A 27,198-nucleotide genomic window follows, 5' to 3' on the forward strand; every position below is an offset into this window, starting at 1 on the left:
TTTTCTAGTGGTAATTTTGTAGTGACTTATAGCGTGCGAGTGTGTGTGCGTGTGTTTCTTTTTACTAATAATTGTTTTGTAAACAGAATCTCAGACCACTGTGTTCTTGTGTACGGTGCGATCAAAAAACAATTTTTACACACTCATGGATTGGGGAGCCTTCATAGGTTATGACTGCACCTCCCAAACTTCCTTAACTGAATTTAAAGTTCTTTGTCAAGAGTTTCACCTTGCTCTGCAAACTGTCTGTCTTCTGTTTGAGGAAGAGAAGACAACATCTGCTCATCAAGACTCTCCATTTCTTTCCTCATTTGTGCAATAGCAGCCCGAAGGCTGGCATTCTGTTCCTGCAGCTTTTTTATTTCCAAAGCAGGGATATATTTATACAGAGAACTTTCCTCATCATACGGAAATATCTGGAAAATGAAAGTACAAGACAAAAAGAACCCTTCATGAATAAGTGACACATATTCTTTCCACACCACCACCACACACACAGATCCTAATACTTTCAACCCATGAACATATGTGGGAGAAAAGTACCATAGAAGGAAAATAAATGTGTTTTTTAATTGAAGATTTGCCTGGGAAAGAAGTGCTGTACTGCGAACATCATAGGAGGAGGTACACATGGAGAGGACCATGGCACCAGAGCTGCTTTGTAACTGTTGTTCTGCAGGTGTGGTTTATCTCTCTTCCATGTGCAGGTAAAACTTCCCCTTAAGGAACTTATGGGCTCAACAGCAGTCCCCTTTCTGACTTGTCAAATTCTTGAAAGTGTCATTGGAGATCATCTGTTGACAATAACATTGTTCTGGTTTAAAACAGACATATTTCCCAATGAAGAGGGGAATGTCCCTGGAATGGAAAGATCTCCTCCTTCCTCCGAATTATTATGAATTGGAAATTACGGGGCTTCCAGGCAAAGATGTAGAAAAAGAATAACAGTTCTTTACTAGAAAATATATATATATATATATATATATATATATATATATATATATATAAAAACACAAAACGATCAACAGGAGCAAGGATAAGAAGAAAATCCACTAACAGCCTTTGCCCGCCCATCAAGCATTTCCCCATTGGTGTAGTTACGACGACAACCGACAAGGGGCGCTGTAGGCTGCGATGACTCTGCCGCGGAGTCAGCTGCAAGATCGGGAACTCCCCGCTGGTGATGGGGAAGGATTGACTCCCCCAGACACCCACGCCAGCAGTGATCGGTCTTCGGCATCGCTAACGGCAGCCGGTACACGCTGGGAAGGGAGGCCGGGCTTTATGATGTCCCACTGCGGAACAGAGAAGAGGTGCAGCGGACGTGCTGCTCCAGCTTCAGGGGCCCTCCAAGCGGCGGTTCCGGGAGGAGGGCGGAGGGAATGGCTTCCCCAGGCACCCGCGGGGACTGTGCTGGTCTCTGTCGGCCCTGGCAGCCCGCGAAGTCTCAGTCAATGGAGCCGCCCTTTCTCTCTTGCAAGCAACAGACTCAGAAGCCGGCGGCAGACGGAACTCCGCGCCAGTGTTGAAAGACCGCTGCGCAGGACAGGTCCCAGACGAAGAAAATCCACACGACCGTCTCTGCTCCCAACAGGGCAAGGACTACCCACCCCCAGCTAAGAAACTGCCAGAATATGTCTGCACCCTCCCCCCGCTTCTCTCACTCCCCCGGAACCATTACAATGGTATGCCAAGGCCACGTCTTTTGTCTCTGGATCGCTGTCCATTCACCATCTCCCTGATAACAAATGGGAAGAAAATTCCCGGGGAAAAAAACAAAAACCAACCAAACAAAACCAAAACTGCTTTTTCTTAGCAAGCTCTGGTTACATGTTCTGAACTGGTCACTGTTGAGCACCTGTAGCCACCCAGTAGAGTGCACTGCAGCATACACTTTGCTTTCACTCTTACCGAAGGCAGTTTTCTACCATTAATGCATTATCTTTCAGCATGACTTCAAACCAGCATTACATTTACAACTTTGAATGGCTTTTTAAAATATGAGCAGTTTAAGAGGCAGCAATGAAAGGAAAACTAGCTAGTGACACTCAAATACAAAACATTAAAATATTTTAAACGGCTGGTATATTAGTATTTTGAAACATTGCCTTAAAATTTTAACTTTTAAACTTTAAAATCTACCCTGAACTCTACAGAACCTCAGGAACGAGGTTCCAGAAATTCATTCTTCCCATTTGATTACCACGGTGGTACAGTATGTTGTCACATTTTGGAGCAGCTGTCTATATTCAGCTTGCTCCTTTTGCTAGTGGGTAATGAATCAGAGCCATAATTAATCCCATGGCACCCAATCTATGTGTTTTCCAGGATAGATATGCCTATATTTTGAATGAAACATATGAAACAGATGAACTGCCTACAATAAGTTCAGTGGAAACAAGGCCCATAATACTGTTATCTTAGAATGAATTCATCCATGTCTACACTAAGTGTTGTCTAACCTGTTTCTCCCCTTCAGGTGAAATACTGTGATTAAACGATGCTTGTATTGTCTGTTCTCTCTCAACAGAAAAAGCAGAAAGAACACTCTTCACTTCATGCAACCTGTAGTCTGTTTTCTGTAGATCACCTTGAACCTGGGACAGAAGGAATGGAGGGGAGGCAGAGGATGTCAGTAGCTCAAGGACAAAGGGATAAAAAAAAAGAAAGGTAAGGACTGGAAAGGGAAAGGCAAAGGAGAAGGGAAGTTAAAAGAAAAAGAAGGAAATCAAGGATACTTTAAAACATAGCACATTCCTTTTGTCTCTGTCAAAAACTGCCCTAACAGACAAATAATTTAGCATAACTGTCTTATCTTCTTCATGTAAAATGGAAAATTATTATTTATCTCTCTCATGTGTTCACTAGCTACAGCTATTAATGCCTATGAATAATTCTGGAAAGACAATGATAAAATAAAACACTAGAGTAAATGCCAGCATTATGAACTTCAGAAACAAGTGTTTCCTCTGTACCTGTGAGTTCAGCGCAACTGGGCATTGAGAATTGTTAGACCATTGGGTAATAGTCTCTAAACAATAAACATGTATTTAATTTTTCAGAAGCTGAAGTTTTTACACTGCACAAAATAGGTGGTTTTTTCCACACAAAAGTACCCAAGAGCTTTTCAGAACTAATATTGATCCCTTGATAGAATTCAAGTGGTACTGTGATCTGAAATTCTTTCTGCCCTCGGGCTGCTCTAAGAGACTTCTTTCTTCTTTTGCTACAATGGCAAAGGAAAAACATCTCTCAAGCTAACTTGCTTACACGGAAAGGGAGAAAAGGCCACTATTAGAGATTGTTCATGAAAATTAATCTGATTTCTGATACATGCGATGAATTGCTGTACACAATACAGAAATACTGTATTGTAAATTTTACAGGTTTTTGAAAGAAAGGTAAACTCATATTTCCCTGAGAAACACCATGGTGACAAACTCCATAGCTCTCTATGCAGTAGATGATTCTTAAACAGTGTAAATTTGAAATTCTCACCTCCTCTCTTGATGAAGACAGGTTGTGTGTTGGATCCTCTGATTTCTGATACCAATTACATTCAGCATTCTCACAGAGCTGCTGCCAGTTAATTTCTGCTTGCATTTTACTCTGTTTCAGAATCCATTCTAGCTCAGCTGCCGGAGACAGTTGTTGTTTAGACCTATGATACACAGAGCAAAGCTGTTGATTTCAGCAGAATAAAAACTAAGGGTGTTTTGTGGGTATTTTTTGTTTGTTTGTCATTCTTGGGGGGGAATCACCGGTTGTTAGAAGACTTTACATTTCAAACTCAAGTACAGTTCTACAGAATGTGCATTTACTGTGAAATTCTCCTGAAGTAACATTGCAAGTTACTCCAAAACATGAAAATTAAAGACAACAGTAAAGATACCACAGTAAAGATACGAACAAATGTGAAATTCTTGCCTCAAAACACCTATGTTTTATAAGTATGTGAAAAACTGTTCATAAAGAAGCCATAGATTTTCCAGAAAACTAAATGGTTGCAGTGAGCTGCCATCCAGTGGCTAAACTGATAAAGTATTTTTAAAAGTGTTTGAGAGAAACTACTTAGATGAATTAAATTGATAAAATACAACTGAAAACAAAAGAATGAGATAACAAGGCTTTTTGTCTAATTGATACAAAGTCATGTTAGATTAGGGGGAATAACTGCAGGAGATCCAGTGGCAAGGACGGAAGATGTGCTTCTTTAGTTGTAAGCATAAACAACTGAGATAATTTTTTTCTTCTCCAGTGTGGTAAGAGAAGTCATGTGTATTAGATGATGTAGCCTTACGCTGGTGGACAGCAGCTAACCAACTTTAACATTACAGCTCAACCACAGAAAACACCATAACTTCCAAGCCAGTTATCAAATATTCTTCTGGTTCTCACACTTCTTCAGGTAGGTTCATAAATTGTCTTTAGGAAGCCCATGAGAAAGAGAGTCCTGGATGAAGGTTCATTATTTTAGCAGGACTACTGTACTGAGGGCAGTGAGACTTGGATTGTCAGGTGTTGGGTGGAAGACATAATTGCTTAACAATACCGCTTCCATTTATATTATATATTGGTTTGGTTGGCAGGACAAAAATTAAGTGTTCTAGGTCTAAGGACTAAACACATTCATATGTAAATTAGTAAAAGGAATTCCAATATCAAATGCATTTTTATACAGAGACAAAGAAGGAATGTTTTGTTTTTCTTTAAAGTTTGTTATATAGAAAGAGATGGTATAATGCCTCCCTAGGGTATCACAGTTGAAGATAAAATTTCACCGTTAGTAAGATGATCCTTTTTTGGTGAAATACAGGAATATAAGAAGGAGAAGCAGGGGGGAAGCACCTTGTAATTAGGAGTATGATAAACAGTGTACATTTATTCATCTTGCCTAAGACTACCTCTGCTTTCTAGATGCTGACCTTTCCTGTAGTTTCAAGGTTAACGAATTTAGCAGCGTGCTTACTACATAAAATAATCTTATGCACTCTCACATTACTAAACATATTCTAAGCAATTCCTTACAAGGGGTAGCTGTCAAACAAGCAAAGCAACAGCTACTACACAAGTAAGGCATAATTTTCTAAACTGTAATTACAAGTGTAATCAATTTTTAGAGAGATAAAACAATAGACCAAAAAAAAAGCTTATACAACTATAGCAATGTTAAACCAGAACATGCTAATAATAAAAAAAAAAAAACTGAAAAATGATTTCTAGATGGCACTGCAGCAACACAAAATTGCTTTTCCAACATGCTTACACCAATTTCTGTCATCAGTGTCTTCCAGTTCTTGAATCTTTTGCTCCATGTGAAGTTTCAGGTTCACATAATCCTCAAGCAGATGACCTATATGACTATTCTTAGAGCTAACAAAAATAAATTTACATTAAAAAGCATGAGGGATCCACGTATAAAATCTTTTGAACAATAACATGTACCTATTAATAGAGGATGCTGTAATTTCCTAAAGAAACAGGCACCATAACATCTTTCCCCATGAGTTAGTGGAAACCAATTATAACAGTATATGTTATTTCCCAAACAATCCTTCCAAAGGTTAGTTGCATACAGAATATAGAGGATCTGCTGAAAAGTAGTGCAAGATCTCCACTCAAGTATAACTGAGTTCCTCCTCGACTCAAAATTTTCTGTTAAGAAAAAATTTGCAGAACAAGGGCTGACCAGCAGAAATCTGATCTTTTAGATACATTTGAAAATAGAAACAGCTCTGTATCTTTTCCCCTCCTCTCCCAATATTCTTAATTGCTATCAACAAAAAAGTTTCTCTGTGATCCAGTGGAAAAATACCAGTAACGTCAGGATCAAATCTGAGGAGCTGATACTGCTATCAAGACCAGTGAGTTCTCTAATGATACACTGAACCTTTAAAGCTCTGCATTAATCCCTTAAAGACTTAACAGGTTTGCAGCAGCCTGTCACACAGCCAAACAAACCTGTATTACTATCGTGCTGTTTTGCAACCTTCTATTTACTTTCAACTCTATATTAGAGGGTTTTTGTGTAGTTGAATGACCGTTGCAATAGATTAGATAAGACTGATCATATAATACCTACAGAGTCAAAACTCTGAACTAAAACTGGAGAGTAACAAACAGCTAAATGCATATTCACTTTCAGATTCTGCTAGATTTTGCTAAAATAAATTTACACTTCACCTGAAGTACTCTGAATCCCATAGCCAGCACTCATGTATACAAACCAAGTCTGTCAGAAGTGCTGTCTCAGTGTAGTCTAGACATACATTTTTGCACTTCCCTTGTTCATCCCCAAACCCTTAAGGGCAAGGCAGATCAGAAGAACGACTGCTGTACTGTGATCAGTATCCAGCTGAGCCTGGCAAAGAAGCAATTGCTGGATTTAAGAGACTCAAATTCTTCATTCCAATCCCAAAGGATATGCTCCATGTAAAACTCCTAAACTGACTTTAAATGAATTTGCATATGCACCATATTAACATCAATCATTTAGTAATCTTTGATGAATTCCAGAATCTTGACCAGATCACCCACAGTAAATAAAAAAAATTATTTAAAACTTAGCCAGCCATCTCTACATTATAAATGCAGTTGGATCCAGCACAGTTTACAGCATTTTATAACAATTACCATTTTAAGCAGAGAATAACCCCAAAGAGACTGTTATTTCTGAAGACAGTAATTACATTAAACAAGAATTATGTGCAGACAGAACAGAAATAAGTGTTTATTCCCTCCACCCTGCACGTTGCACACATATTTACCTTTTCTTTGAGATATGTATGACCAATCAAGGAACAGTTCAGCCCTCTCTTTCATTAACAATATTAGCTGCTGTGTCCCATTTGTCTGCTTTTACTTAAAAAGAAAATAACCAACAGAGAGAGCCTGTGCTTTTACATGCAAAACCCTTTACTTGTTTCACATCCACCTCTTCCATATTGTTTTTTCTCCAATTTGCCTCTTATCTGATTATAAATTCTGTAGATGAAAAAACCCATCATTTTTAAGCAGTATGGATGCTTTAAAAAATTGTCATTTCTGTTCAGCTCTCTCCAGAGATTTGGGGAAATATAGCTTCTCTCATTGTACAGTATTATTCTGTGTCACTGCTTGCAGATAATCCCTTCTGAATAAGCACAGGGATGCAGAAAACAAATCAGACAAGCATGCCTTTCAAATAGTGTCTCTTTAATCTCTTTAAATGAGAGATTTTTCAGATCAGAAAATGCTACGCAATATCTCTATGGTAAAGGATGTCATAATTTAAATAACATTTTTCTTCACAAACAATCTAGACAACTCCAGGTCTCTAGGATCGAAAAATGAGTCACTGATCGTTGGAAGTGAGAAGTATAAAAAAATTCGAGTTTGGTCTTCCCAGGTATACTGAGGAACAAACGGTGCTAAAGGACAATGATCTGATGGTCTTTCAACTCTGCTGGCCAAGATTTCACATTTATCCCTAAGTTAATTAAAACAGTGTTTTCTCTTCATATTCTGATTCTTGTAGGCAATGTTCAAATCCCACGATCGTGCTAGTGTTACTGTAAGTAACATCTTCTTCATTTGAGTAAGAAGTAGATGACTTTTTAAAAAGTCACAATTATGGATATTAATGAACAGTACTGCCTTCCTGCCTATAACATGCAACACTGAAAGATCTGCTGTTTTAGTATCACATTTTCAGCAACAGTTGTTCCAAATGGATCAGGTAAAAAGTTAAACCACAGTTTAACTACAGTTAAAAAGATTAACTAAATTTGAAGTGCACAGTGGGAGGAAAAGACAATCGAGTGTCGGCAAAAGACAACATTGCCAAGGGAACTGGCTGCCAGGAAGCAGAGCCCACAAGGAAGGATTCCATGGAGGGCTCTGAGGCAGAAGAGCAGATGGCAGGCAGACTGTCGAAGATAAACCCGTTAGATGTAGGCAGTAGAGAGGAGCACAAGATAATGCTTTGGACTCAGGGACAGCACAAGAGAGGGCACGTTGCAGCAAGAGTACAGAAAAGAAAGAGGGTCCCCAGAGAGAGAAGAGGGCGCGAGATGCGCAGGCGACGCATCGGGAGCTCCGAAGGACAACCTGCGGCACAACGGGATGCCGTGCGACCGCACTGCCTTCCGATGGAGAAGCCCAGTGGCGACCGGCTTCCTGACGGCACGAACCTCCGCATGGCTCCGCTCCCGGCCGCAGGCCGCTCGGGCCGCGGCGGGCGGGGCCCCGCGGGGGCGGGCCCGTCTCCATGGCGCCGCCGGTGCGGGGCCGCTGCTGCCGCCGCCGCTCCGGCCCTCGCTCCCGGAGGCAGTGCCAGCCCCCGTCTGCCTCCTGTTTCTCGGTTCCTCGTATTGCATTCACTTCCAGGAACCGGCAGCGTGTTCTCTCCTCCTCGCATTCTCCCCGTTCCGTCCTCACTGCTCTCACGCAGCAGCCTCTTCTCTGCTTCGTGTGAGCGCAGGCACGCTCCTTTGCAGCCCCCGTCTCGTTCAGTAAGACCCCCTTCTCCCAAAAGACAGCTAGTACTTGTTCCATACTCTCAGATCTCACTCTCTCGTTCACTTGTCTTCCTATACATTTTGTTTATCCAACCGTTTATTTTTAATCAATTTCTCCCTAGCGCAGATCAGGAAGGAGACTCTTTGCCCCTTACGAGTACAGCCGTTAACAGATATGAACAAACTTCCCGTCCTCTCTGAACTCCCACTGCATCATGTGAAAAACTTTAAAAAGCTTGGCACTTAATTATTAAAAACTGTATCCATCAACTAAACTGCTTTACACTGTCTAGGTGAGACAGAGGAAGATGTAACATGCAGCAGGCCTAAAGCATGATTTTCCCTTAGTCACACTAGATGACTTGCTTGTCTGGAAGTCATGAGGCAAACTTCCTGTAATGTTGTGTCAGTCTTCTGTTTTTCTAGATCATATAAACTTCCAGAAACTCGAATGCTGCACCCAAATGATATCTGAAGTACACTAATTTAGAGAAGATAGAGCATTATCAGTAGTTCTTATATAATTTTCCTTATGTCATCAGAAGGGAATTGCGTGTCCAGCCCCATGCCAGTTAAAGAAAGAAGGGGTTTATTTCCACCACTAACAATGAAAATTAGAATCAGAACTAACAATTTGACTTTCGAAATAAAGCAAGTTCCATATTTAGCAAAATATAGTTACAGAATACTGCAATTATTAAAGAGATTTAGTTAATTTACTTATATGAATCACCTCTGGTTTAAAATACAATGGTGAAACCTGGCTTAAAATGATTTTCTATATATGAACACACAAAAATTATAGCGCAAGTCCCGGCATAATTTATATTGTGCAGTGGGCCCCTCAGAGCCCTCATCAGAATCAGCACATAATAGGCAAATGTCCAAGTCCGTACACCATTCTGACTGCTGGCATTCTTTACACCCTTATATTAGCCATTGCCTAACCTATCAACCACATTATCTTTTCAACCCTTCCTCACCCCTGCCCCCCCCTTTCAAATTAGCTGTCATCTTCTCCAATGTACCTTCAATCAGCCCCTAGTCACATAGTTAAATGCATGTTAGTTCCCTAAATGAGTAATTGATAACTTACAGTGATTCAGTAGTGTCCCAAACAGACAAACTTTAATGGTGAGTAAAAAAGATTACAGACTACACAATGTCATTTCAGGGATTGATGTTGAAATCTGAATACACCTAGTTTGCAAGTGAATGGCCTGAATTCAGATAACAGCAGGACAGTCAAAAACCGGTTTTACTTTTACTAGTCTTTAAGATTAGCAGTGTCAATCTTATTGTCTGTATGTTATCTGCTCAAAATAAACCACATGGCCTTGCTCATCTTCACACATTAATGCAATGAATCCTTAAGCATGTACAAATGGGTACTATATTTCAGCAAAATTGAACCAATAGCCAATGCAAACATAATGCGCAAGGGAAAGAAAAAACTTCGAAGTCATTAAAAGAGCTTCAGTTCCTGCCTTGGTATTACATGATTCCAGCAAGTAGGTTTTACATTGGAAGCCACTAATCTGTGCGATATCCTAGTTCTCAAAAGATAATATTGTATCCTACTTGTCCTCTCCTACTTAGAATCCTACCCCTGGGTAACTCCACATAGGTTATAGGAATCATAGAATCATTTAGAAATTTTTTTTTCCCCAAGATCGTTGAGTTCAGCTGTTAACCTCCAGGGATGGTGACTCCATGACTTCCCTGGACATGCCATTCCAATGCTTGGCAACCTGTTTGGAGAAGAGATTTTTTCCAATATTTAAACTAAAGCTCCTCCAGCACAACTTGAGGCCATTTCCTCTTGTTCTATCACTTGTTACCTGGGAGAAGAGACAGATGCCTGCCTTGGTACAATCTCCTTTCAGGTAGCTGTAGAGAGTGATAAGGTCTCCTGAGCCTCCTTTTCTCCAGGCTGAGTCTCTCCAGCTCCCTCAGCTAGTGTCCATCAGACTCGTGCTCTAGACCCTTCCCTAGCTCTGTTGCCCTTCTCTGGCCATGTTCCAGCCCCTCAATGTTGTCTTGTTGTGAGGGAGTGAAAACCAAACACAGGTGTGGTGTCATTCCCGTATATATTGGATTGTGTGCTAGAAGCACACAAAAGAATGGAGTCACCTACTCCTGAATTTTCTAAGCCCCTGGTATCCATAGGAGTGCTACTTTTGGTGCCTTTAAGAATCCCACCACAACTTTCATAGATCAGCACATCAGTTTTATAATCAAATGTTTGTAGGAATCCCAGTTGAGTCCCAAGAGATTAATGCAGAAAGCTCAGTCCATCCGGATGTAAAAGGAGGAGTATGTTATGAAACTGCATTTGCAGGGAGTAATATAATATTTACTCCCTTGGTAAAGGATGAGGAGGGAAGCCTAACGGTCGTCTACAGAATGCACACTATCACACTCAAATTTCTAAGAAGAAAACAACTAAGCAAGGAAGCTCGTAGGAGTAATTCTCGTGGGAGGAGACAATGAGGAAACTGATCGCTCCCGAAAAAACAGAAACGGTAGCACAGAACAAACCTCAACAGCAGAAATCCATTCATAAGTTGAAGTCCACTGCTCAGGTCCTCTTCCTCCGGACAGCCAGCCCAGCATTCGTGCCGGCAGGGTCCAGCCCCGCGTTGCACTGTACGCAAGCAGCGCAAAGCTCGTGCTGATGCCTTGTGAGGCACCGGGGCCCCGCTCGGAGCCGGCGCCGGTGGAGTCGCGCTGCGCGCAGCCGGGGCCCGGGCGCCGAAGAACCTGTAGCGGAGGGGGAGTCGCCGCGGCGGCGATAGGACCCAGGGCGCGCCCCGTGTGGAGGGCGGGGCGAGCAGCTCCAGAGCCGCCGCGCGGGAGCGCTCCCCAGCCCGGGAGCAGACGGGCCGTGCGGCTCTGCGCGGGCACACGGGCACAGCGGGCTGCGGTCCGGCTCCAGCACGGGCATCCCCGCGCCGAGACGCGGGACGTGACTCAGGTACTGAGGCTGATGCTGCGGAGTCCTTGCCGGGGGCACGCGGACGAACGCCGCGGGGAGGGCTAAATGGGGGGTCCGGAGCCGGGTGAGCCGAACCCAGAGCGCCGACCTGACCGAGGGCGCTTCTCTGCGTGGGGGTCTCCGGGCCGGCGGACGAGCCCTTGCGCCGCCCAAGCTTTGGGCAAAGCGCGGCGTAAGAGTCACGGGTTCATCCTGTGCCCAGAGGCTACGCTGGGCGCCGGCGGGGACGTGGGCACGACGCGGACTGTTCTCGCACCCCTTGGCACCACCCTACGAGGGTCGGCGCGGCGTCGTCCCACTGGCTGCTTTTGTCCTCGCTCGTGGGGCCACGCGGGCTCAGCTCTTCGTCGGGAAACCCGCGTTGCCGTATGGGTCGCCCAACGTCCTCAGCGCCACCAGCCTAAAAGCGCTGTCCGGGCGCTGAGCGGTGCTGGCCACCGAGCAGCACTCCGCCTGCTACGAGAGAGCGTGGCCCCCGGCTTCCCCTCTGGCAGCCGGGTCACGCCTAGGCACGTAGTGCCGCCGGCCCGAGGGCACGTACAGTGCCACACCGGTGGCTCGTGGGACGCCCGCGAGCTCGGGCTTTGTTTCCGCCATTCGTGGCTTCACACCGTTACTGGGGAACGAGGGTCTCTCGCCTCCGCTGTCCCTTCGCTACTGCTCAGCTCCTGTTTCAGTGTAGAGCCCTCGGAAGTGAATTTCGGAATTTTTTGTCATAGCGGTGACTGTTCAGGTCCGTCAAAGCGAATGACGAGCAGTCTGAGGGACTGTTCCCTCATAAGGACATCGTCTCAGCCCCAGGCAGGAGCCCCGTTACTCGGTTCAGCGAGCACACTAAGAACGGTGGGGCACCCGGGCACGGAATCGCGCGGCGTCTCCCCGGTCTGCGTGAGCATTAGGGCTGCGGCGGCGACCCAAGCGTTCCCCGGGAGCCGCCTCGGCTGAGGGCTGCGCGGACTACGTGCCCGCCCCGGAGCGCCGCGCGAGCGGTCGTGGCCGTGGCGACGCCGCTACCGCCACCATTGTATTCCCAAGCCCTCTCCCCCAGGGCCTCTCCCGCGCGGCGGCCGCCGAAGCCCCTCCATCTCTTGGGAAAGAGCCTTGTTTTGATGCTGCTCGCAATCCACCTGAAGGGGTCTGCGGTTTGCCTTCTAAGCAATTCTGTGGAGAGAAGAAAAAGCACAAAAAGCTGGAGTTGAATTTCAGTATTTCAGCTTCCTCACAGGGGCAGACCGTTAGCACTAGAGTAAATGCACTCCTCTTGGGCAATCCGTTCAATTTAGGATGTCGTAGAGTAAAGCCATGTATGGTTTTGCAGTGTTTATTTCAGAGGAAGCAGTGTGGCAGCGGTTTTAAAATGTAAATCAGAATCTATTAGTACAGTACACCTTCTGTGGTTCAGTCAGAAGTATAACTCAAGGTATATTACAGAAATAAAAAGCTGGCATTTTAAATTGTGACTGAAGGTGGCAATTCACATATCTCAATGTGTGACACCCTATTATGAAAGTGCACTGTCCAAAGTGAAAATTACCTCTGAGCCAGATTATCTTTCCTCACTACATTCTGCTACAAGTGCTCACCTAGCTTGAGATACAGTGCATGTGCATGTGAGCACTTTATATATAAAGGTAGTTCCATTATAGTCTGCAAAAATAAGCAGAGATGCCCAGCTGGTGACAGGACTCGACCCTTAATTAGTTTTTATCTATCTCTGACACTTTCTGGATTTATACTAAACAATATAAGGACACTTCTTCACTATAAGCAATTGTCAAGCATTTATGTTTTTCTAAAGCTTCAACATTTTGCAAAGCCATCACAGTCACAGAGCTGAAATTAATTTTCATGATGCATGAAAATTAATTGTAAGTTGTTCTCAAGTGAAGTTGGGATTCTGCAACTTTTCATGATATAAAATAGGACAAGCAAATAAATAGTCACAACTTTCCCTATAGAGCACTTTACCCAGATAATAGAATTTAAACTTGTTATCATTATCTGCTACACATAAAATTGCAGTGTGAATTTACTGTTAGTGAGGTCTGCTAATAACTTGTGATGAATGTTACTCACTGTGCAGCAGCAGTGAACAGCTGTTTTGAGGCTAAATGGGGACTGGAGAGTAATTAATAGACAAGATTTGGTATGGAACATCACTTGCAGCTACAGACAGCACAGAATTATTCTAGGAGTTCTAAGAGGGAGATGAGAGAATGGGGAAAACTGGCAAACCCTTAAGAAAGGCAGCAGACCTCGAAAAATTGTCTCATTTGAAATGGAGGAGGCCAAAATGGGACAGTGGCAGTCACTGTGGGGCCTTGCAAGGAGGACAGGAGGTCAAAATAGGCATTGATAAATATGGTAATGATTTTGTGGGGAACAGCCTTTGGAATGAGCATATAATTCTACTGGCTAATATTTAAGCAGGTAAGCCACAGGAAATGCACTAGTGGGTTATACCAGTGGCCCATCTAAATGGCTACTATGAGTTACCTGAGTTGTAATAAAATCTGATTTAAAGATTTATGCATTTGTACTTTGGAGAAGCAGGAAGGAGTTAAAGTCATGCTGAATAGGCAGATGTCAGTGATGTCAATACAAAGGGTCGTTGTTCTATATGTAGAGGGCCACCATAAGGATCTGGAGAATATTAAAATAAAAACTTTTTTCAGGAATCATTTCTTGAAAAATTTCAGTAGAGTTGGTTAGTCTTAGGAATTCTTAAAATCAAGAATAACATGCATATTTTGTTTAGTTAGATTTTAATACCTTTGGGCAAATACAGGAGGTTTATAATTCCTATTAGCACAACATTAAGCAGCCTATGCTTTTCAAGATATTCATACCTCCAATACCCTATGAAGAGAGAAATTATTTTCTTTGTTCACAGTTAAGAGAAACTGAAGGAGGATGTCTACATTACTCAGCTTATCCCATCTTCCTTATTTTGTAGTTATACAAATCTCACCGGGGTGTGGCTCCAGACTGAAGTCTAGGCTGAACTGGGTACCCTACTCGGAGGCTTATGTTCTATTTTTGATAACCATCTCTTATTTGTATCATAGAAAGTCAAGGTTGTGTAGATTTCAGCTGTAGTTAGAATAAATTAATTATTCTTGAAAATTCCTGAAATTAATTCTTGAGAACATGAAGTTCTCAAGCTATATAAGTCAGTGTACACGCTCATAAGTGTCCTTCCTACCCATACTGCTGACCATGAAGTACAGCTATGTTGCCAATAAGACTAGTGGCTAAACACAAATAAGAGATTCTTGCCTTTTCTAGCTGCTCCTTTTTATAATACGTCATCCCAGAAACCACACCATCACACCACCCACAATGCTACCTAATATTTCCTCCTAACTGAGTCTATATTAGTTTCCATGACAACAAGAAGATAATATCAGGAAGATGAAACCCCAGATGCTACCTTTGTTTTGCACATTACCAAAGCAAGAATCCATTCATGATAGAAGGAATCTGGAACAAATACTGACAATACTGTTATGTCTGTTGTGGAGATATGAAAGTGAGCTGCAGCCAGTTAAATGTAATCCTTTGCCTCTAAATAGGGCTGAGCTGGCAAAAGCAGAAAGCAAAACAAGCTGTTGCAATAGTTAGGCAGTAGCCTTCTATCTTAGCAGGCTTTGATGGCATCCCAGCACTGTAGTGAAATCCTAAGTAAAAATTTTGCCAGTGCAGATCAACCAGAAGCCTGCCTTTTCTAAAGGTGGTACCCCTCGTTTATACATTTTGTAAAGGAACCTCTGCACTACTTCCTTATTATTTATTATTCACCTCTTAAGGAGGTGAATGCAGCCCAGCCTAGTAAGGTACACCGCAACAGGATGAAGTACATTCTTGCTGTGGTTATGGAGACAGGGTTCATTTAGTTCTGGTTAATGGTCTTTTTATTTTGATGTGTTAACATGAATGATCAATGGACAAAACCAGATGAATAACATTGATTGTAGAATCATAGAGTAGTTTGGGTTGGAAGAAACTTTAATCTCATTCCAACCCGCTGCTGTGGGCACGAACACCTTCCATCAGGCCACATGGCTCTAAACCCTGTCTAACCAGGCCTGGAACTCTTCCAGGGATGAGACGGTCACAGCTTCTCTGGGCAACCAGGGCCCCATCACCCTCAGACTAAAGAATTTCTTCCTAATACCTAATCTAAATCTACTGTCAGTTTGAAGTCATTCCCCCTGGTTCAATCACGGCATGCCCTTGTAACAAGTCCCTCTCCAGCCTTCTTGTAGCCACTTCAGACACTGGAAAGGTGCAATAAAGCTTCCCCAGAGCATCCTCTTCTGCATGCTGAACCATCCAAGTTCTCTCAGCCTTTCCCTTTAAGAGAGCTGTTTTTGAGGCATGTGTGTGCAAATGTGAACCACTCTTGAAAGGATGGTGCCTGAAGATCTGGTGTGCTGGCTTATGGTGATTTTTAGTCAAATGTGGTAGTAGTCGTGATGTAAAGAGTAAATGGATATTACTGTGTGCTCCCCTGTAGACCTTTTTTTTATGAAATGCTGGAAAGTAGGCCAGGTTCCCTCACATCAGCAAGTCTACCTCTTTCATCACAGCAAAACATAAAACCGTTTTAGAGACTGCTCCTCATGGCAAAGATGGTAAGCTCCGTAAGGCAGGTGCATCAGAATGTGTCTCTTTCAGGCTGACTTGCTCTGCTGGGCATGGTAGAGCTCAAGAACGGCCAGGAAGGAGGATATTTCCCTCTCCTGTGGGAGCACCGAGCTCCGGCAACGGCCGTTGCGAGCGCTGGGCGGGGGTGCGGCCCCGGCTCCGCCCGGGCCGCGCGCGCAACTGGCGGGCAGCGCCCGCCCCCGGCCCGGGAGTCACGTCCCGCACGTCTCAGTGCGGCGGCCGCGCGCGCCCCGCTGGGGCATCACCGCGCGGGTCAGGCGGGGCCGCGGGCGGGGCGGCTCCGGCAGCCTCTGCCCGAGGGTCGGAGTGCGGCGGGGGGAGACGGCTCTTCCTCCGAACCGCGGCCGCACCAGGCTCGCTGCGCCGCGTGCCGAGTTGACTTCTCTCCCCCTGAAAATCTTGGACAGTTCTCTCCTGAAAGGAAGAAGCGTGCTGCCAAATAGTTCTTAACGGTGTTTCTTCTCAAAGCCACTCGCCGCTTCATATGGCATGGATGTAGTTTGCTATCGGGGTTCAGCCCTGTTAGGTCTGCAGAGGCTGCCCTTATAACAACTTTGCTGTAGACGCAGTAAAGGACACAGTCCCAGCCTGTGCCCAGAGGCGAATGCTGTAAGGCAATGAATATCCCCACCCAGCACTGTATAAGCAGTCTGGGGAGATTGCCAGTTGCTGTATTTCAACAAAGCGTGCTCATGTATTATTACTAACTTTGTGTTGCTATTAGACGGGTAATGGAAATGAAGGAAAACTGCCCAACCCTTCCCCCAGTATTTTCAACCTTCACTTCAAATGAAGTATTCGGACAACTTGGAAGTAGCGCGAGAGACAATACTCCCTGAAGTGCTTCAATTTTACATCTTATTCCTGTTCTTTATACATTTGAGCCGAGATTCATCATATATTACTTTTTCTTACTGATCATGTAGTAACAACAATGGCAAATATTTGTGTCAGGCAGGCAGCTGTACTGAGCATTGCTTCAGTTACTAACTCCCAGCACCCACAAAAATGGCTCTTGGGGATTTTCACTGCAGTTTATCATTTGAACTTGATGTGTGAAAAATGATAGCTCATCATCATCTCAAGGGGACCTTTCTATCTTTTCAAGATAACAGGGTATCAGGGCTGTACAGCTGTCCTCAGTGCGGAATAAAAAAATCTGGGTGATTAGTCCTCCATTTCACAGAGCATTTGTGATGCAACAGGTGTCCTAAGTGAGTAGGCCAGGAGCTTCATGTAAAAAGGTCTTATATAAAATATCTTGCAGACTTTAATGCAGTAATTATTACATATTTGTGAAAGATACACCCCTGAAATGCTGTTACGGCTTCAGTTTTTTGATGAAGCAGTGCTTTGGATGGAATCCAGCTTTGACTTTGAGAGCTGTGCAGGGCCATTCATTTAAAACTCAGCTGCGTGCATCTCATTTTCATGTGCTTTTGCAAGCTTTGTAAAAACCTAAACAAGAAATAGTTAAAATTGCACTGCATTTACAAGACTGTTTTTTAAAAGTAATTCCAAGCCTTAGTTTAAATGGTTGTGCAATTTTAGAGATACTAATTGCTTTTTGTTTCTTAGGGAACACACAAGCTTCTTCATCATGGGAGCTGTAGTAGCTGATGATGGTCCCTCAGGTGTTAAAGCCCCTGATGGAGGCTGGGGCTGGGCTGTCCTTTTTGGCTGTTTTATCATCACAGGATTCTCCTATGCCTTTCCTAAGGCAGTTAGTGTCTTCTTTAAAGAACTTATCCGGGAATTTGGCATTGGATATAGCGACACTGCATGGATTTCCTCCATTCTGTTGGCCATGCTTTATGGAACAGGTGAGTAGTTATCTGAAACAGTATTGTTATTACAATTTTTTTATTACAATTATTGTTATTACAATTATTACTGTCATACAATTAAGTTTGTAAATCTTACAGCCGTTTACAGTCTGTATCATGACTGCATATCATTAGTTGTGTGCAAATAAGGCATTCCAAGGAAGAATTACTAATAATCACATAAATCAGAAGATTTTTAAGCCCATCCAGTTTATTTAAAATTATGTCTTTGTAAGTCAGTAGCTGCTAAAGATGATGAAAAAGAAAAATCACAGGGCACTATGAAGACAAAAAATATTGACTATAAATAGTCAAAAGTATTTGACTACAAAAGTATTTGACTACAGAGGGAAGGACATTTTTCCTGATTGGCCTGACTTCATGGACAAAGTACAAAACAAGTCAGAATCACTGAAGTTGGAAAGACCTTAGACCTTTAAGATAATTGATTCCTACTATGAACGTTGCACTTTGAAGTCTACCAAAGAAATACAAAGTATCAGAAAATCAGTTGTAAAGTTGGTTTATTGTAGCAACTGTAATTTGCTTTTCTTGCCTAGGTCCACTTTGTAGCGTATGTGTCAATCGCTTTGGTTGTCGCCCTGTCATGCTGGTGGGTGGCCTTTTTGCTTCAATGGGGATGGTGATAGCTTCCTTCTGCACAAGCATCGTTCAGATCTATCTAACTGCAGGTGTGATTACTGGTAAGTACTATGCTGAAAATGAGTTCACTTATATCTTAGCTTTAGGCTGAAGTTTTGTTTAAGTGAAAAATACCCGAAGCATAAGGATAACCCAACTGGGCTTTTATAAAGATGGCAGATAAATGTGGAATTAAAGGTCATTTATTTTTGTTATTAGCATGAAGTGTAATCGTAAAGTACAATAATACTATGGGGGTAAAATATTTTGTGTTATCTTAGGATTCTTCTGCCCATTTGGAACAAAACTATTTTCTCTTAAGTCATGAGTCAGAAAAACTGTAATTAGAATATCTTTAACAATGATATTGTAGGCCAGTATTAATTTTTATGTACCCTCTACTACAGGTTTGGGTTTGGCACTAAACTTTCAGCCTTCACTCATCATGTTAAACCGTTACTTTGACAAACGCCGGCCCTTAGCCAATGGGCTATCTGCTGCTGGGAGTCCAGTGTTTCTTTGTGCTCTCTCACCATTGGGGCAGATATTACAGCATGAGTACGGTTGGAGAGGAGGATTCCTTATCCTGGGTGGGATGCTGCTCAACTGCTGTGTATGCGGAGCACTAATGAGACCTTTGGAGCCACCCAAAAAGGCTGAAGCTACCAAAGAGCCAGCTGAGAAGAAAGTGAAGAAAAAACTTCTGGATTTCAGTGTGTTTAAAGACAGTGGTTTTGTAATCTATACACTAGCAGCATCTATCATGGTGCTTGGCCTCTTTGTTCCTCCAGTGTTTGTTGTGAGTTATGCCAAGGATTTAGGGTATCAAGACACCAAAGCAGCTTTTCTTCTGACTATTCTGGGATTCATTGATATCTTTGCTCGCCCAATCTGTGGAATGGTAGCTGGTCTTAAATGGGTTAGACCACGCTGTGTCTACCTCTTCAGTTTTGCTATGATTTTTAATGGTTTTACAGATCTCATGGGTTCTATGTCTGTTGATTATGGTGGACTGGTGGTCTTTTGCATTTTCTTTGGCATTTCTTATGGAATGGTAGGTGCTCTTCAGTTTGAAGTTCTCATGGCTATCGTTGGTACGCAGAAGTTTTCCAGTGCTATCGGTTTAGTGCTCCTGGCAGAAGCTATGGCTGTTCTGATTGGCCCACCATCAGCAGGCAAGTATGCCATTTAGCACAGAATTTAAAATTGTGTGCATTGCATTCATTTACACAAAATATAAGGGAGCTGAGAAAAAGATGCGAGTCACTCAAGAAGTGCAGATTGTGCTAGTGTTGCACATCTTTCGAAGGCTTTCTGCAGTTGCACTCTGAAATACTCCAAGAAGGGATGGAATAACCCGTTTCCTTCTTGGGTCTATTTCAGGATTGGTTAAACTGCCATCTCGAGATGCTGCTATTTCTTTCTGAAATCCTGCACTGATCTTCTTATTGGTAGATAGCTGACTGGGATTCAGAATATGAAACCTGTCAATTTTCTTTGGGAAATATTAGGATACATTCTCTATATCCATGGTAGATTTGAGGGAGGAAAGAAAACATCTGAAAGACGAAATAAAATCCTACAAGGAGGCCTATAAAACCAGACTGATTTAAGGAAGGTGGAGTGCTTCTATTGCACATCTTACAACCCAAGAATAGGGGGACATGACAAAATAGTAAAATTCATTAATTTGAAGTCAAAACACAAATTAATTACTAATCAAAGAACATACATTTTACAGACCCTGAACTGAAACACACTTTCCCTCCCAAAACCCACCAGGTCACTGCCATAGAATGCTTACTGTTTATACCAGACAATTTTAACAAAACCTCCTTCATGGGAAAACCAGTATTATGCACCACTTCTTCCAATCTTCAAGTTTGGAGAGGCACTTCCTTCATATCCTCCCACCTGTTCTTTCACATCCACTGCATCCTGTAAAAATTTACCTTTCCCAGTGTCAGAATCAGTCAGTTACTCCAGACTGACTACTGAATAACATTTTCATTTTAAGCAGGCAGTCCACTACCCGTGTAGAAAGGTAAATGAAATTGGGAGCAAGAGGATAAAGATGATCAGATCATGATACAGATGACACAGATACCATTCATGGATGCCCATATTTTTATCTGAAATACAAAGCATCTGTTTGATCTTTCGCATCTGAAGGCGAGGCCAGTTTTATTTCAGATGAATTGCATGCCTCTGTGTGCAGCAGACTATGTGTTTTGATATCTCATGCAGTGTCAGTGACTGTTAAACTGAACCGAAATAATTGAGAAATATTTTGTTATAAACTTGTTTTAATCCTATTTCAAAAAATCTTGTTAGGTAGTCATGGTGATTCTAGACAGGAGAGTCAAAATGCTTTAAAAATCAGAAAAATATTCACTGCAAGATAATCACTTTTGTTAACTACCTGGAATGTTGCCTTTTTCAGGAAAACTCCTGGATGCAACGGGGAGGTACATGTTTGTTTTCATTATTGCTGGAATTGAAGTTACCACCTCAGCCCTTGTATTGGCCTTGGGAAATTTCTTCTGCATTAAGAAAAAATCAGAAGAACCGCATACAAAAGAAGAAGCAGCAGAAAGAGAGGAATTAAACAAATGTGAAAACAAAACTCCTGAAGATGCCAAAGTGGACTCTATTGAAGTGGAGCAGTTTCTGAAAGATGAGCCTGAAAAAAATGGCGAAGTTGTAACTAACCCAGAAACATGTGTATGAGCATAACAAGGAACTGAGAAGTGTTTAGAAAAGAAAGATTTCCAACGCTATTTATTTTAGAAACAGAAATAGTTTAGGGTTGGGCCATCTGCTTTAGTAACTTGGGGCTAGTCAGCTCATCAGGTCTCTTTGGAAGCTGATTAGCTAGACAACATCTTACCGGAAAACTAGCTTTATTGGTAAAAGGTGGAACATTGTGGTTATGTATTTTATGTAAACTAAAAAAGCTTTTATGAACACAAGTAGGCTCTTGCTATGCATCACCAGAAACTGCTCACTTGGAAGATACGGGAAAAGCATATTTTCAGAAAAGTGGAATTATATGTATGTTTTCAGACAATATTGATGAAATTGCTGTGTTGTGTGGCTAAATATAATTTCCCTACGTTCTCTGTGAAGGGAAAAGAGTTTGAGATGGATAAAAATCTCAGGAACTTAAAGGTCTCCATTAGGTTTTAGAATTTCTTACCTTTTTAGATTTTTTTTTAGATAATTGGCTCAGCCCTAATTTAATTTTGATAAGATCTGTAACTTTGATTTATGTAAATGCATTTCTGCCTAAATCTGTAACCTTTGCAATAATCACCTGGAAATCCTGTTTTTGGAAAGGCACATTACAGACAGTGTCCTCAGCAGATCACACAAGTGGTATTCTGAGATAGTACTAAAAAAACCCAAACAGCAGAATGGATCCTGACAGACCTTGAGGAAACAAAATTAGTCCACAAATCCATGCATTGTTTTCAGTAAAATTTCTCTAGAGCATTGAAAAATATTCCAAGTAACATGGACAAGATGATCAGTAGAATAGTCTGAAAAAGTGTCCATTTTGCATACAAAAGAAATGATGGTGCAAGTTTCTGGATGACTTACAGAGTGGGTAGACTTTGGGAAGAGACTGAACTACTTTGAAACATGTTAGTCATCCATAAAATGCAATGTTAGCATCATGGAAAGGTTTTAATATGTTTAGTTTTGAGGTTTTTTTCTACCCCATTTATCCCACTTCCCTACCCCCCAGCTTAATCTATGGAAGTTCAAAGTGCCATTCTTGCTGTTTGAGGAAACATGACAGAACTGTTGATAATTTTTATGATGGCATGGTACTGAATAGAAAAGGAAGGCATTGTGTTTTTTTTCCCACCCAAAACCACTCAAGAAATGTAATTTTTAAAAATATAAAATCATGCTACTGCATCTCATCTCTCAAATCTGCTTATAAAAAACTGAATAGGCTTTGTAACTGCAGTAACAATCTTCAAAACAGACTAAATGTAACAGATTCAATTTTCTTAGTAGTAGCAAAGGAATACTGGCTTTCAGGTGCCAAAATTGTTCTGCTTAATAACTGAAAATTGAAAGACCCTAATCCCTTACAATTCAGTATCCACTTAAAATTTCTAACGGAAACAAAGTGCCAAAACCATGAACCATTCTCTAATGAATGATACCAACTTCCATTTTGGAAGTTTCTTCAAAATGGTTTTGCAATGTTAGGACAACCTTGCACAGAAATCGGAAGGTTAGAAATATAACTTTAAAAAGAAATGGATGCGACATAGAATAAACTGGTTTTACATCCTATGTAGTGCATTATTTTAAAGTCTTATTAATTTAGTGGCAGCAATCGTAGTGAATGGTATTTTCCAGTTGTAACAGCTTGCTTACTGAACTTAGCTCCAGTTTGCTAAAGACTAAATTGGTACTTGAAGCACAACACTGATAACTCCAGAAGGCAAGAGAAAAACGGAATCCACAGAGTAATTTATTATATCCTTGGAGGCTGCTTCAGATGATACATGAAAGCCTGATACAGCTTTCAGATTGGAGTTCCCTGTTGTTTCAAAAAGCAGAAACTGAAAACCTTTCCAAAGGTGAATTCAGATTCTCAGACAGCCATTTCTGACTTACCGTGTGCTTTGATCACTGGATTTCTTTGCTAGATAATGCTATGCAGTTATCACAGAATGAAATGGTTATTCTGCAAATTGTCCAGACTGCTTTATAGGTGACAGAATGTCATTTGTGCTTATCATACTGACTTTCCAGACTATGTTTCATTTTCCATACATAATACTTTTACAGTTAAGCTGGAAAAAATTTTATGCTGTAATTTTATGTGATTTGAGACAGAAAAAGAAGTTAGGAAGACAAGGAGACACGGTTCAACAAGAAACCATAAATCATCTTGTAAGCAAAACTGGTGTTAATAGAAAGGCCTCATTTGCCAATACAAGTTATTTTCTTCCACTCAAAGACCAATACCATTGACTGGGACTGCCAATGCTCTTGTGCTGTTTTCAGCACAGGCCTACCAATGGCTTGCAGTATTTATGACAGCAGGAGATGCTTACTGAATGACAGTGGTCAAATCAAAGGACTCCTTTATTGACTGTGAGGAAAAAAAGGATTAGAATTTAATTCACTAAGCAGTTTAAAAAAACATATTATCAGTGTAAAATCTTTTATCATTTTAATTAATTGCAAGAAGCATCAATACAAAGGTGAGAAACTCCTAATGTAGCTCTCTTAGCAACATCCAAAGTGGCAGGCTTGAGAGTACTTCAGAGTTTTAGAGCCAGTTAAGCTCCTTGCTCCCATTCAGTTCCACTCAAGGTAACACCAAAGTGTGTGGTAGCCCTCCAGTCCTCATTCTGTTCAGCTGCCTTTATCTTCTTGGAAAGAGATTCGTTAAACTGATGGGAAGGAAACCTCCATGCCAGATATCCAGGCTGAACACCTGCTGGCCATTACACTAGACTGGGCTGAAGCATGTACCCAACTGCTCCAATAACCCTTTGTGGCCATGTCAATACATCTCCTATTTTATAGATCTCCCTCCTTCTACCCCAGTGTGTTAAAAACTCAAAACCAACCAAAACTAAACCCCACAAGCATCGAGTCCTTAGGTTCCCAGCACTGTCCAGCCAGGCTTCTTTTTAATTTAACTCTGCTTACTGTAAATATTTAAATAGATTGATAAATATTTTTTTAAAAGTATTTTGTATATTTAAAAGCAAGGAACTGATTTAAATTCTTCCAGATACTTTGCTACTCTATTTCTTTAATCTCAGTACCAACTGAGATGCCCTTAAGAGCGGTCTGCGAGATGTGCTCATCCACATATTTTGAGGATGTACACATCGAAGCCATAAAGCATTGCTAAGGAGACACTGATTGCTCAGGGTCACAGGCAGAACAGTTTCATGCAACATCTACCCAGATGAACCTTTGTTCCACCTTCACTTGATTAAAATTTTGTGATTTGAAAAAAGGGAAAAGGAAAAGGAAGGGAATGTAGGTAATTATGCAACCAAGTTGCGAAGCATCCAAAGATTCTAGTTTACTCCTACATCATACACTATTGAAACATATATAATTTCTTTTGACACACAGATCATGAATATATCTAAGAAGTCTGGAAAGTAAACAATCAAAAAACCAAAACAGTTTTCCAAGATTCTTTCTCTGAAAGTCGTGAATAGTCTTTTACCCCGCAGGCTGGCAAAATTTTGAAAGCATTTTGGATCTTCACACATTCTATAAATTGTGTACTATAGGATTTATTGGCAAAGTATTGTATGATTGATTATGTAATAGGTCTTAGAAAAGTAAGGGCCTGATGCAAGGAGATTAAATGTGCATAAATGCCAGTAATACACAGAGACTAGATAAAAAAGAATACATGTGTTTGCACATACATACGTACATATGTGTGTAGATACATACATACATACATGAATAAAAATATATACGTAAACACGCAAAATACCCACAGGAGTAGATTACAGACAGTTTGCCCATTTATTAGACAGTGAGCAGAGTTAAAATTATTTTCTTCCTCCTATACAAAGATCAGTTTGCTTTTTTGAAAATTCTAAATTAAATATTTTGTACCCATTTGGAGCCTAGAAGACCTCAGCAGAACTAGAAGTCTTAAAGTAATGCAGCTGTTTCAAAATAAGCCAGTCCCCTAAAGTTAAGACTTGAGATGGATGGTATGAAGATATGGTGTAAAGGACTGGAGAGATTTTGTGTAATATTAAATTCCATCTACACAAACGGGTATTAGGCCACATAGAATCATTCTTTAAAAATAAATTAGAACATTCCCCTAATCAAGCAACCAATCTTCAAAATGAAAAAGCAAAATTCATATATGCACCATTGGCACATCCCAAAGAAAATGTTTAGTTTGGTAGACAATTATAAAAGGAAGAATTTCAGAATGCAAACTCTTACACGTTACAACATGTAAGTATTGACTTATGTAGTGTGTCTGTGTCTCTTTGCCACACTCATCTATAGGATTATGAGAAGCAATTAATTTTGTGCGAGATGACATTTTGTTTCTTGTTAATGCACTTTAATGTAATGTGTATATTTATACTTAGTAATTTTTTTTATGCTTTTCTAGTAAACTGTTGCAAATGTAGTGAATAAATAAATATCTGATTGTCAAAAACTGTGGGTTTGAGAAAATAAGCTGAGGAAAAATTAACTTTAGCACCCCAATATGGATATTAGGCTTCATTTGCACATACCTATTAAACCGCTATACAGGGACAAGAGTGTTTATAGAGAAGAGCTGACACTCAGCTGACAGGCAGCCACAATTTAATGTGGGCAAGGGGACTGCTTTTGTCATGACTCATAGTTTGGCCAATTCCAAAATGGATATGTGCTTCTGCTGTAAGTGATCCTGAAAACTACTTTAAAGCATCATCTAATTTAAAATAACAGCAATTAATTTTGTACTGTGCTTTGTAAAAAATATTAATGTTCTCCTTTGAATAGTGCTCCAGATTTTGTCTGCAGGTAAAGTTTTATGAACTGTCTTGAGTTATAAAGCCCAAAATATTTTGAACACTGACATGTTGGCAAGCTGTCTGTACTGTCAAGTGATGCTCTTCAGAATTTGAAAGCTCCTAAGAAAACACAGTGCAGGCATACATTTATGTTGTGGGTTTTTGGCTCCTATGGTACCTCAGCTAGGACTAGCTCCTCAAGGTATAATCTCAAGGCTACATCCAGGTGAATCAAAATTACAAGCAATGTAATTCACAAGCAAGACCGATCTTTTGGAATCTGAAGGTACATACTTGTGCTTAATCTGTGTCAAGAGATCTTTGAGAAAACTTTCAAAGCTCACTTAAAAAAGTTTCTCTGTATATTTACACTGAAAAGGTCGCAGGTCTAGTTTACATAAACACATCCTCCCCTTAGTATTTGAATAGATACACGATTACCTTTTATGGTAGTTTAATTAAATTGGCAAGACTTAAGGTGTAATCAAATGCTTTGCAACCCAATGGCCAAACCAAGCCATATACTGCTGCAGGAATTAATATTACTCAGTGGACTAAAATGACAGAACTTACTAGCATGTAGTCAGCCCACTCTTGTGACAGAAAACCAGAATTTATCTTTGCCTCTGGCTGTCTTTGAGTCTGAAAGAAGTAGGGCCAATCACTGTAGGGGAAAATGTGCTTGATCTGATTTGCACAGCTGCTGTTTCCTGCTGCTGGACCTGTTGAAGAAAGTACTCCTCTACTTCTGGAAGACTAAACCTTGACAACAGCAGTGGCGCCGCGAATGAGAAGCAACAGCTTTGGAATGGATTGTTTCAGCAGCTTTCTCAATGCTTCTGAAACAGAGGTTATTTTTGTGTCAGTTAAAATGCTTATGCTCTTAAAAGCATTTTGCTAGTGACACAGTCAGTGAGATCAGCAGTCCTGTATTTGTCTGAGAATGTATGGCAAATTAAGATACGGAGTAAAAAGCTACTTACCTCTAGATATACACTGTTATTTCCTTGACTGAGCTCCGTATT

At 41.3% G+C, this 27,198-nt stretch overlaps 2 protein-coding genes across 2 annotated transcripts in view; one reads left to right on the forward strand and one right to left on the reverse strand.

Annotated features, from left to right (window-relative positions):
* Positions 1 to 11,670, reverse strand: part of CCDC57 (coiled-coil domain containing 57) — a 26,541-nt gene extending 14,871 nt beyond the window's left edge. The window contains exons 1-4 of the mRNA XM_064728245.1: positions 11,040 to 11,670; positions 3,499 to 3,661; positions 2,463 to 2,597; positions 230 to 416 (exon numbers count right to left, since the gene is read on the reverse strand). Of these exons, the coding sequence (XP_064584315.1) occupies positions 230 to 416; positions 2,463 to 2,597; positions 3,499 to 3,661; positions 11,040 to 11,062 (508 nt within the window). The 5' untranslated portion in view covers positions 11,063 to 11,670. The remainder of the gene's footprint in view (positions 1 to 229; positions 417 to 2,462; positions 2,598 to 3,498; positions 3,662 to 11,039) is intronic.
* On the forward strand, positions 11,346 to 26,070 carry SLC16A3 (solute carrier family 16 member 3). Its single transcript, XM_064728246.1, has 5 exons — positions 11,346 to 11,475; positions 17,746 to 17,990; positions 18,554 to 18,697; positions 19,043 to 19,810; positions 21,079 to 26,070. Exons 2-5 carry the CDS (start codon positions 17,768 to 17,770, stop codon positions 21,363 to 21,365), a joined length of 1,422 nt encoding a protein of 473 aa, XP_064584316.1. The 5' UTR covers positions 11,346 to 11,475; positions 17,746 to 17,767; the 3' UTR covers positions 21,366 to 26,070.
* The last annotated feature ends 1,128 nt before the right edge of the window (positions 26,071 to 27,198 follow it).

The sequence above is a fragment of the Zonotrichia leucophrys genome, chromosome 18 (genome assembly GCF_028769735.1).
Source record: "Zonotrichia leucophrys gambelii isolate GWCS_2022_RI chromosome 18, RI_Zleu_2.0, whole genome shotgun sequence".
Taxonomy (NCBI): Eukaryota; Metazoa; Chordata; class Aves; order Passeriformes; family Passerellidae; genus Zonotrichia; species Zonotrichia leucophrys.